Source organism: Ailuropoda melanoleuca, chromosome 2 (genome assembly GCF_002007445.2).
Source record: "Ailuropoda melanoleuca isolate Jingjing chromosome 2, ASM200744v2, whole genome shotgun sequence".
NCBI classification, from domain to species: domain Eukaryota; kingdom Metazoa; phylum Chordata; class Mammalia; order Carnivora; family Ursidae; genus Ailuropoda; species Ailuropoda melanoleuca.
Window position 1 is genome coordinate 143175979 of NC_048219.1, and position 12819 is coordinate 143188797.

The 12819-nt window shown below is 34.7% G+C and overlaps 1 protein-coding gene across 6 annotated transcripts in view; it reads right to left on the minus strand.

Moving 5' to 3' along the window:
• Nucleotides 1–376: 376 nt before the first annotated feature.
• The window catches only part of ATF2 (activating transcription factor 2), a 78979-nt gene continuing 66536 nt past the window's right edge, over nucleotides 377–12819 (minus strand). For all 6 annotated transcript variants that reach the window (XM_034654764.1, XM_011226217.3, XM_034654765.1 and 3 more), the window contains 2 exons: nucleotides 7686–7791; nucleotides 377–2929 (listed from right to left, as the gene is read on the minus strand). In XM_034654764.1, the coding sequence (XP_034510655.1) occupies nucleotides 2703–2929; nucleotides 7686–7791 (333 nt within the window). In that variant the 3' untranslated portion in view covers nucleotides 377–2702. The remainder of the gene's footprint in view (nucleotides 2930–7685; nucleotides 7792–12819) is intronic.

Consider the following 12819-nt stretch of genomic DNA (forward strand, 5'->3'; position numbering starts at 1 on the left):
GTGCTGGACATGTCATACTGAACTATAGTTGACACACAATGTTGGACATATTATGTTTAAGACGTTTTGTTAGGCAGTCGCCAAGAGATGCCAAAGGCTGGTGGATCTGTGTGTGGCTGTAGTTGAGGGAATGTTCTAGGCTGGGGAACACTGTATATGAATGGGGTTTAATGAATGCAGGGAAGAATAAGGCCTGAGCACCCTGCAGCTGAAGTCTCTGAGAAGGAATGAATTTTATCACATAAACAGAAAGACTACCTGGTTCTTCTCAGGTAATAAACATCCTGAAGGAAAAAAAAAAAAAAAAAACAACCCATGACATTATCAGGTGATGTTACTTTATGAAAGATAGGTAAGGACAAGCAAATTATGAACATAATTTAAAGATAGAATTTATTCTCTGATGGTTTACTCATGCAAACTGCACATAAAAGAAAGTAGTACAGTTTGTGTAACATTGCAAATATAAGGACTCAAAATGCTAGGTACAGAAGTAGTGTGACATCCTCAAAGTCAAAATGGAGTTTGTGTTTATACAACTAATAATGATTTTTATTTGCTGAGTACAGACTGATTTACAATGAAAGTTTTGCTAACCTTGGTAAGTTCATTAACCGTTTACATGACTTCTTACATCTATGTAGTTTTATTTTACAGTTGCAAGAATTCCTGTTACCAAAAAACTTTAACTTGCATAAATAATAAGAGAAAAATGTACTGAAGGACTTAGGAGAGTGAAAAAATTGAGGCTTTTCCTAACCCATTTGAACTACAATAAAAAATAGCCTTCTTGCAGAATTCATGTTTTGTGCCTTTGAGATCAACTCCTTAGTATAACTATGGCAAAGTCACGATTAGAAATTCATTACTTTAAAATTATAAAATCCGTTAAAAATAAAAAAAAATTTAGAAGTAGAATTATCAACTAAAAATGCTCACTTTTAATAAGCCAAACAATAAAAATCCTATTATCTTCATACCTAAAAAGTCCTGAAATGTCATTTGTATAATTTGAATGTTTCCCAGTTTGGAACTTAGGCAGGTGGGATATTTCCTTGAATTATCAAGGATATTCGACATAGGTTTTTTAAATGTCAGTCTCATTAGGAGATGGCACTGAGACGTTCGTAAATAGTGCAGTATAGATGCAGAACAAACTACACGACTTACTATAAATGCATTACAGATATTTACATAATGGAATCCTGCTTGAAAGCCAGAAGTTGCTACTGGGTAGGACTCATAACTATCTTACAAAGTTTTCTTACACACATCTACTACTTTATTTTTAACAATTTAGTTCTATTTTAAAATATTGTACTGTATTTTGAACATAACTGCAGAATAAAAATAGATAATGGCACATTAGAAAACTCAGTATCCCACAGATGATTGGATAATGAGAAAAGTGTACCTACAATCATCTCATCAGAAACAAACTACATCATGGAATGTTAGTTATCCAAGCCTGCACAGTAATGACATTTTAAATTGCAATCATCTATTGGCCAGCATCACACTGAAGGCATCGTTAAACATTCAAGCAAAGACTGCTGGCATAAACTATTGAAAGAAACACACACACACACACACACTCTCTCTCTCTCTCTCTCCTCCATTCTTGCTTCCCACGTTATAATTACATTGTTCTAAAGATAGATACTGATTTTTTTCCCACGAGAAACGTTATCAAAATTTGCTACTAAAAGATGACAGTGCTTTCACAAGAATAAGTACAAGTTAGCTTGCAAGTACAAGACAATGGGGGTAAACAGTCTTAAGTTTTCTAAGTAATTTTTAGGCTTTTTCTGGCAACCATACCATACTTGATTATGCATAAACTTCTCAGTTTGTAACCTGAAATCTGCAAAAAAACCAAAACCAAAACCTAATTTCAAAAAATTAAGATACTGGATAACCCTGTATCGCAGATTATATAATTTTGTATTTTAATAGCCTCAAAACATAGGGTTTAAAATACTGCATTTAAGACTTGAAAAATAGTCATTTTGAAATGATAAAGGATTCCAAAATTCATGTCTACTCAAAATCTTAAAGAAAACACACGATTAATGATCTTGATTTAGTTTCAGAGTGTGCATAAAAGCATCGTATGTCTCTTATCATGTTTCACTCACTTAAAAAGTGTTCTCCACTGTTTTTCCTTTTGCATAATGTGCAAAATAAAAGGCAAAAAAGATTAAAAGCAAATCTCTATCTTTCTCTTGCTAGTGCTTCATGACCTTGTTAACATTACAAAGTCAACAGGGACTATGCAGAACTTTGGTATAAATGATAAACAATACTACCATCACAGTTGAGGATTAAGAGGTGGTCAAAAGAAATGGAAGTGGGAAGAGATTCAGTAACACCCCCATTTATTAAAACACCACCAAATTAAAAGTGAAATAAACCATAATGAATTATAATACAATTTACACATTGAGCACAGAAAATTAATAAATCTAACAATATTTATAAAAAAAAGCAAAATCAGTCTTTTTCCAGAGACTAAAAACTGTTGTTCAGTCTGATCATCAACTGCTGCTACACCAACTTTAGAGCCAAATCTAATTTCAAGTAAAAAAAAAAAAAAAAAAATTTACAACCACAGATTTCGCATAAATGGAAACTGGTCTTTCCTTGATTTCCCTTTGAAGTCACTAATGAGTATCTAAAACTGCCGCACTGCAGGTTTTTAATCAACTTCCTGAGGGCTGTGACTGGGAGGCAGGAGCCATAACAATCTGCGAAAGCGCAGGCTCTGTACTCTGGTCCGCCATCTGCGCGAGCACCGAGGTGGCCACAGCCTCGGCCTTGGAGGTCGAACTGACTCCATTGGATGTGCTGACAGAACTATGCTGTATAGCTTCCGTATGTGGACTACTTGGCACTGACAGGTCTTCTGAACTATCATCTTTGTCGGCAGCTGAGTGGAAAAAAGAAAAGTTACTGTTTCTTAAAAACATCTGTAAGAATGTGTCAGTCGTTTGTCAGTATACAGAGTGAAAAGTTCAGCTTTTACCAAGTTGGTTATTGAGCTAAGTTGGTATGACGGGCCTGGGTAAGTGAAAGGTGGCTGTAAGTCAGAAGTAGGCAGTTTCACCACAACAGATCAAATGAAGGTACACAACCAGGCACGGAGAGGCATCTGTGTGGCCAGTGCCTCACAGAACAGAACTGAATAGCGTTAAGAAAATCAGGTAGGAATTTGGGAGATAGACTTTTACAGATATAATCAAACACTTATCAAGTACAAGTAACACATTTAACGAAACCAGTCTGTTTGCCTACATGCCATTCTCATTAAAAGATCAAAAAAAATGTATAACCACATGCATAAACAAAATGAATTCTTACATACAAATTACATTTTCAAATTATTCCCTCCTCATTCTACAGAACTATATTTATTCTGGCTGACTTTCCATCTACTGCAGCAATGGGTGATTACAACACCTGATTCTGATGAGGCATCCACATGAGAATAAGCAATATTTAGAATCTAAATGCCACAAGCTGTTATAGCTGCATGAATTAATTGGGCTTCAAATAAAAAATTATATAAAACTCCAGACACTGCAATGGAAAAGATATTCAGAAAGGGGCTTTCTAAGTATTTATGAAAAGCTACCAACTTTTTCAGGCTTGAACAATGAATCTCCTATGCCTTTCTCATTTTAAAAGGACAGAATCCAGTAATTTCATTTAGTGAAAAATTTTATATGCACAAAACACAAGCAGTCATAGTGTATGTAACTTATGAGATACAATGATAACATGAACCCATAATGTGAACCCAGTCCCAAACTTAAGAGAACACTGCCAATAACGATGCTTCCTGGAGGATCCTCTTCTTCTCATTAAAGGTAATCACCACTCCGATGGTTCTTTAACCATTCCCTTGTTTTCTGTTTGAAGCTTTACCAAATAGGTATGTATCCCTGTATAATATTATTTAGCTTTGTTTATCTTTGAACATCCTGAAAACAGTATCATGCTGGATGTATTCTTTTGTACTTTTCACCTGGCATTAAAATAATTTTTATTTAGTGCTTAAAAGTAACAAGCAGGCTTTCCATCAAATCTGACAATGCATAATGACCTGCTTACTAATGGCCAGGTGCCTATTCTGAAACTCAGTTATTAAAAGACCATGGACCCTATGAAACAGGACTTATCCCATAACTTGTGATGCAGAAGACGGAGGGGGAGAAACCTGGTCAGCTTGATTTCAGTTCAAGTAAGATTCCTCATTTTGAGAGTTTTCTGAAATATAGTACTTACAGAATTTTGGCAAGTTTGCCTCAAATCCATGCATTTTTGTAAAGCAGTTTTTAAAATCCATCAATTAGAATCCATTTTCTCTATAAATCCACTATAAATGCAAAAATGACACCTCAAGATAAAAATCTCACCTCAAGATACAATGAAAAAATCACAATCAATAATCCTTTTAAAATTTTATAAAGCAGAAAAGATACTTTTCTGATGAAGCAATAACAAATGTTACAAAATATTTATAATTCAGTTGAACAGCCAATACAACAGTTATGTGGTTCAAAGAAACCCAAACCCTGGCAATGATACTTTAACTGAAAAAGAACGCTAAAAAGTTCTATTTCACCACTCTTCTTCAACAGGAAACAAATTGACCTTTCTCTCAATGTTAAGTTCTAGGGATACACCAGCTTTCAAAAATAAAGAGGCTGATCTGTGATGAGGGGTATAAGGAAATGTAAATATATAGTGGAGGCAAGGACTCAAAATGAAACAGTAAATTGTAAGGACAGGTGTCTCTCTCCAGACTTTCAGAATTCGGTAAAGCAAATCCTTAGGCTGTACAAAGCATCAGGTACTCACTTATAAATGACATAATTATAAATTTTATGTATATAAAATAACTTTATGTAATATACCTGTACCTATGTCCACTTCTAGAAGGTGAGGAGAGAAAAATCATTAGTATAATCATAAGCACTAAAAAGATACGAGATCTTACTCTACTCCAAGAGCCATTTGCAGCCCTAAAGCTACAAAACCCCCAGCTGTTTGACAATTCACACTATGAAGTTTTCTACCTATGTTCACACATATTTTCACGAATGAATATATAAGCTCTCGGGGCGCCTGGGTGGCACAGTCGTTAAGCGTCTGCCTTTGGCTCAGGGCGTGATCCCAGTGTTCTGGGATCGAGCCCCACATCAGGCTCCTCCGCTAGGAGCCTGCTTCTTCCTCCCCCACTCCCCCTGCTTGTGTTCCCTCTCTCGCTGGCTGTCTCTGTCAAATAAATAAATAAATAAAATCATTAAAAAAATATACATATATAAGCTCTCAATCACATGTAGGGCCCCAGAAGCTTTCCTTCCCAATTAAGATTATAGAAACAAGTGAAACATCATTTTAATTGTGCCCAGAGATCCAGCAAAAATATGAATTAATGGTAATAAGATCACTCTTGTGCTTTACTCTTCATAGAATCCAAACATTTAAAATGTATTCATATTTTCATTCATGTTTTATACTATTTGATTGTTAATGTGACCCCAATTGTCAGGGTTTTCCCACGTCAGGGGTTCCCATCCTACAAGGTAGGGACTTTGAGCCTTAGAACTGAGACCCTATGTATGTGCTTTTATACTGTCACCTTTACCTGAAAGATTCTGTAATATTCCTTAATTTCTATTAAACTTTAATTTCACAAATGTTTGTGAAACAAATAGTGTTAACTATTCCAATTCGCCACCATTAGCAATAGCTGTGTGCTACAACATGAACAGTGTTAGAGATCTGTGAATTTCCCCCCATTTTCTCTAAGATTTAAATATTCACTTAGTCAGTCTATCTACCTTGACTACTAAACAGAGAAGTCACGTTTTTTCCTAAGACTTCAAGTTTGAAAAGAGAAATTACTTTAAAATTTCTACAAAACCCAATTATCTCCCAAGAGTTGAAGAGAACTAATTTTATGCTAAAACTAAATTTTTACTTCAGTCTATTTGACTATATAGATGCCGAGACAGAAAAAAAGGCAGGAATAACTCCAAACATCAAAAATGTCTTATTCATTTCTTACAGTCTATACAACCTGGCATAATACGTATTCCCCAAAAATTTACTAATCTAGACTTTCAGTTTATTTAAGGGTATATACGGCATATAAACCCTTATATCTATAATCTTTATAAAAACATCTTAATAAATTATTGCTTAAAATGAAAAATTGGCTTGCCTTTGCTGAGCCCATGCTGCCTTGATTATAGTGATAAAACTGTTGGGATTATCCAAGAGATTATCTAAGATTAAAAAATTGCAGATGAGATAAATTTTTAGTTGGATATAACTGAAAAACTCATTTTCCTTCTAATTTTGTAGAATCATTTGTATATTTCTTTTTGAACGATCAAAATTCAAGAGCGCTCTCTTGTTAAGAAAATCATATATGCATAATGCTGAACTCAGTAGCTTCCACAGGAAATTATGTTGTTAAGTCAGATGGGAACCATAATGGCCTCATCCCTGCAGCAATCATTGTTAATACAAACCCCAAACATATTTCTATATGGGTCCAATTTAATCTACAATGTGTTTCACCATCCCGTGAAAATGACTAGATATCAAAGGACTGAGATTTATTTGCTCAAAACTGACAAAAATCAATGTTCTAAATATATATGACAATAGAGAGTTGCTAAATCTACTGAATCTTTTAAATTAAAAAATATTGCCCATTCTGATGAAACTGCTTACAATGACTACAAGTAAAGATGGTGGCCATTAAGTTTTATCGTGAGCACCTGAGGAACTGTTTGCATCCAATACAAAATGTTTCTTTCTTTTGAATTACTGACACTGGCAAATTAAAATGAAGTGGATACATATGGTTGAAACAATCTTCACATTTACAAATATCCTGAAATATCACTAAATCATAAAAACGAAAGCTGTGGGTTATATATTATGAATGTTGCCTAATGCATCCCCAGCTCTGTTATTTGTTACGAATTTGTGCACGATGGACAAAATTGGCCATTTATTCAAGAGTAACAGCTGGCTCCGATATTGTGCATCTTATCAAAAAAGGACATTACAAGAAGGAAAAAGCACAATTAACCTCTAAAATGCTGAAAAGAGAAGAATCTCATTTTGGGGAAAACATGTAAGAGAAAACTTACAAGCAGATAATTTAGTGTTCTATTTTAGCATTTTTATGACTAAAAGACTAAATATAAAGATTCACAACAATATAAAAATTGCACAATGCTGATGTTTAATAAAGAACAAAAGGATCTGATACTGTATATGGGTACTATACATTGTTAGCTGAAGACAGTTAATTTTAAAAAAAATTACTGAATGGAGGGCTGAAAAAGAAATAGTGTTTCACTCTGTCATTCTAAGACAAAATGTTACTCTGGAAAGATAAAATATCATCAGTACTTACAGTATATTTTAAATTATTAACCTATTTTTTTTTCCCTAGGAAAAAAGCTAGAAATAGGAAAATTTAAAAACTCAATTCTAAAAACTATATTCCCCATTCCATAATAACCTTGCAGAAGTTCTGATATTTAATATTAAATATTAGAACTGCAGTCTCTGGTTTTTTTTAATGGTAACTTGGTTCGCTCTGGCAATATTTCACTGATGTAGCCTAAGGCTATAGGTAATGAAACATTACTCACTATGATAGCCAGATTTCTTCTGCATGGCGGTTACAGGGCAATCTTTATGAGCCAGAAGAAGCTGTTTCAGCTGTGCCACTTCATTTCTCAGCAGGGTGACTTCACTCTAGAGAAGAAACAACTTATGTACCTTAACGGCATCAGACTGAACATTTGTTACTGTTTATAATAAGTGAAAATTAAGAATATCAGTTATCTTTAATAGAATATCAAGGAATAAATAAAATATACTGTTTAAATAGGTTTAATCAGTACGTATCAGTTCTATATTTTAGCATTTGTACAAAGACAGCAACTTGTATAAAAATTTAAATGAGATAATGACATGACTGGATAACATATTTCAAAGTTTTTACATTACCATTTGCTTTGGGACTGCTTATATATTACAGGTTACCTGTAGAAGGTATTTTTTTACTTGTGTTGCATGTTCTTTTGATTATTTGAAAAATTAGAAACATCAAGGGAATCAGAATGGATTTTCACTGACTCTGTGAACTGGAAAATGAAAAATTTATCCTGGAAATTCAATTAGGCAAGTTTCAAGTTTTCCAGAAAATATGAAGAGCTCCACAGGGGAAACTACAATAACTAAAGAATCATGGATACCTAAAATGCAGCAAGGCACTGTGTTGGACACAGAACCAATGAAAGTAGATGTAATATCTAAACAGCTCAGTTTCCCTAGATCTAGGTAATTTGTACACATCTAAATTTAAATCTGATAAATTAATGGTGAATTGTCCTAGTCCCTATTTTTTAAAAAGATTTTATTTATTCACTTATTTTAGAGGGAGGGCACAAGTGAGGGGGGGAGCAGAGGAAGAGGGAGGGGGAAGGAATCCCAAGCAGACTCCACGCTGAGCCCAACGTGGGGCTCGATCCCATGACCCCCGAGATCATGACCCAAGCGTTGGGACTCCTAACTGACTGAGCCATCCAGGCACCCTGTCCTAGCCCTTATTAAAAAATGAGCACTTCAGCCTTTGTTTTGGATGCATTAATCTGGTAGATTCTATATAAAATTTCCAAATTAAGAGATTCCATTTAATTCCTTTTGGTTACCCCCAAATATTAAAGATACATAAATTAGTGATAATTACCAATACTCAAGAGTTAGAAATATGAATTTAACAAAATGGTAAAGAATTCTTAATTTACAAACACAACTTATCTCAACTTAATATTAACCTTAAGTATTCAGTTTTCATCTAAGAACCCAAAATTAAAGAAATATAACAAGCATGTATACTTTTGTAAAAGCTCAGGCACTTGTTTTCCATCCCTTGGTCTCCTAACCAGAAAGCTGAATGTAAAATAATTTAGCAGGTTAGACTCATTAGGTGCCCTTAAGTGATCAATGACAGAAACATAAAAATTCAAAGAATAAAAGTTAAGCAAGTCTGTTGGTTCAAATAGTTCCTCACACCCCTATAACAACAAACTGCAACAATAAAGCACAGAACAAAAACCGATGCTCACATTAAAACATTAAATAAAGGCTAAATTGTGTTTACAATAGTGTATTTGAGACAAGAATGGTGTGTAGTGATCAAAAATACAGAAGGGGAATTTTTAGAGTTTCGCTTTAAAAAAATAAGCTGTTTAGGGGCGCCTGGGTGGCACAGTGGTTAAGCGGCTGCCTTCGGCTCGGGGCGTGATCCCGGCGTTGTGGGATCGAGCCCCACATCAGGCTCCTCCGCTGTGAGCCTGCTTCTTCCTCTCCCACTCCCCATACTTGTGTTCCCTCTCTCGCTGGCTGTCTCTATCTCTGTCGAATAAATAAATAAAATCTTTAAAAAAAATAAAAAAAAAATAATAAAAAATAAAAAAGCTGTTTAGGAAACTCATTTCTTTGGAACACTGCAGTCATTAGTGTCAATACCACTAATTATATAGCTCTTTATTAATGACACCAAAAATGAGAAACCATGTTATGAATAATCTTATAATATCCAAAATTTCTCCCCCTCTGCCATGTCAGCTTGATTTTGAGACTCCTGTGTAACAGGTTTCTCTCATTAATTTCTGTAACATGAAATACAGCTGGATATGTATTTTTAGTCCACAATATATAATCTCTTATAATCTGGTGCCTGTGGCCACCCTTACACATTACTTTGAACCTATGGGGAAAAAATCAGTATTTAATTGTTTTGACCTATACAAATTGAAGTTTTGTAAATACACCCTTTTGTCTCTACCTAGAAAAGCTTTCCTCTCCTTTTTCTTGCCTTGCTAATTTTTTCATTCATCTTTAAGAGTCAACTCAGTATAGTATAAATTTGGATAGGAAAAGAAGTCCACTTCTGTGCTCCCAGACCCATATGCACAGACGTTTGTACCTTTACACAGTATTTACTACACAGGATTGTTAATTTTTGTTTGCCACCTCTGCCAGATTGGGAATTTCTCAAGGGCAGGGTCATCTTTGCTCTTTGTATCCCCAGAGTACAACACACAGCCTAGCATAGACTGAGTATTTCTAAGTCCAGGGGGAGGGGAAAAATTCCAAAGAAGGTGAAACAAAGTTACTTAAGTAATATAAAATTGGTCAGAGGTCCTAACTTCATTATTTATATCAACAACCTCACCAATGTAGCTGCACTGTTAATTTTCTCAGACATAAAATGAAAACTGGCATATTTTACAGTATCATCTCAATTACACAATTTTAAAAATCACAAATGCCCTTTCTCCTAAATATTCTATATAGACATTCAGCATAAACCATATTATGATATTTTTTGTCAAAGTAAACATTTTTGGTAAGATAAAGCAGATGCTGAAAAAAATTGTTATTGTGGTCTAAAATAAAATGTAAAGTACTTTGGTATTGTCTGTACCATTGCTCCATTCCATCTGTAGCTACTCAAAGGTTAATTATATACTAAGAAAAAAAAAGGTTTTTTTTATGTGAAGCACGTTAGGCTGATAAAATCATGATAGACTAGCCAACTGATTAATCTATCAAATCTTTTCATTGATACCTGGCCATAGATTTAGGACCCAGTATTCCATAAATTTATCATCTTTGACTTTCTAGTTCCGCCACTACCCCCAGAATTAAAGAAACGATATTGGATAGTTTCTTCTTTGGAGAGTTTCTCATTGCTGAAGATATGATTTTCTTCATGTTTAGTCTACACAAAAATCAATGATTAACTGTCAAGATTCCCATCACACAGTTCCAAGGATTGTCACGGATGTAAAACCTTACACTTGAGAACAAAATATTTGTCTGTAACAACAGAAAAAAAGATGACAGGTTTCTTAATACTTTGGAAATACCTTGCAAAATGAATGGGAACGACCCTTCCCTTATTCTCCTTCAGAGTATTCTCATACTTCAATTAATTGTTTCCTGTCTGTCTCCTCTGCTAGACCACAAATTCTGTAAATGCAAGGACGGTGTCTTTTTTTTTAAAGATTTTATTTATTTATTTGACAGAGATAGAGACAGCCAGCCAGATAGGGAACACAAGCAGGGGGAGTGGGAGAGGAAGAAGCAGGCTCATAGCGGAGGAGCCTGATGTGGGGCTCGATCCCAGAAGGCCGGGATCATGCCCTGAGCTGAAGGCAGACGCCTAACGACTGTGCCACCCACGCGCCCCAAGGACAATGTCTTTTTCACTGTTGTATCTCCTGTGTCTAATAACACGCCCTACGCACAATAGATGCTTAATGACAGAATGAATAATAAATAACTAGCATTTGCACAGTGTAGTTTGTTTTTTTTTTTAAAGATTTTATTTATTCATTCAACAGAGAGAGAGACAGCCAGTGAGAGAGGGAACACAGGCAGGGGGAGTGGGAGAGGAAGAAGCAGGCTCGCAGCGGAAGAGCCCGACGTGGGGTTCGATCCCAGAACGCCAGGATCACGCCCTCAGCCAAAGGCAGACACTTAACAACTGAGCCACCCAGGTGCCCCTGAACAGTGTAGTTATAACAGACTTCTCTATACCCTCTCTTTCATTTGATCTTCATAGCAAGTACTTATTCTAGGAGTATGACAAATGGGGAAGCAAAGGCTCAAAGATTTTTAGTAAGGCCTAGTAAAAAGAAGTACTAGGTCTCAGACTCATAATAAAATGTATGAAGTAGTAGTGACATCACTGTTACCCTTTCCCCCTCTAGAACTTGGTTAAAACTCAGCGGAAAGAAGCAAGGCCTTGATAGCATTGAATACTACTTTTTTTAAGGAATTAAACAGATTTAGCATCTTCCAATTGTCACCATTCCTTTATATTTCAAGTAATAAATACTGAGATAAAATACCATTTGGGTATCAGAAATAAAAGATTTGATCCCTTTCAAGTCAACAGAGCAATAACAAAACCTTTTCTGTATCATTAACTTATGAGTGAAAACTCCTCACATATCCAGCTATCAAAGAATGGTTTTTTTTTTAGAATTTATTGAGCTTCTACTCCACACATAGTTTGCAATACCTAAGTTTTAAAAGCAAAATCCACAACAGAAACTCCCAAGTTTTCCAAAGAGTAACTGTTAAGGAGCTACTATTAGTAAAGAATCTGCCTTTGTTCACAAAGGAAACATGCTGAAATTGTAGGCTGAAAACAAAATTCCAAAATGAGTGTAACAGAAAAAGTCACAAAGAGGTGAAAATTCTTTCAAGTGAAAGACAATAAAATCATATATTATCTTTAAAAATGTAATAACTGATAACCAACAGTATCCAAGTTTTGGTCTAGATTGCCATGTCTCTAATACAATTTGATGAAATTGCCTTTTTAGCAACAATTTTAGAAAGCTAAAATATAATTAAATTCAGTGAGTGGGGCAAAAGAGTTGAATAATTAATGTTCTTTAAAACCTAATATGTATTTGGTAAAAATATGCAGTCACACCTCAATACTTATTAAAATTTATTTGTAACATATAAGTAACCATGGGTCATTACTGCCCACTATACTGATCACTAAGCCCACTAAGCCTGTATGTCACGTGAAGGATTATTAAGGAAATGTAGAATTGATGAATGTTTTCACATAAAGTAGAGTTTAATTATTTCTCTGACATTCAATTTTCTTTACAAGTCATTCTGTTCTTCACAGTTAACGGTTTTCATGTTGGCAGACTGAAATTTTTTCAGTCTGAATCTATTATAAGC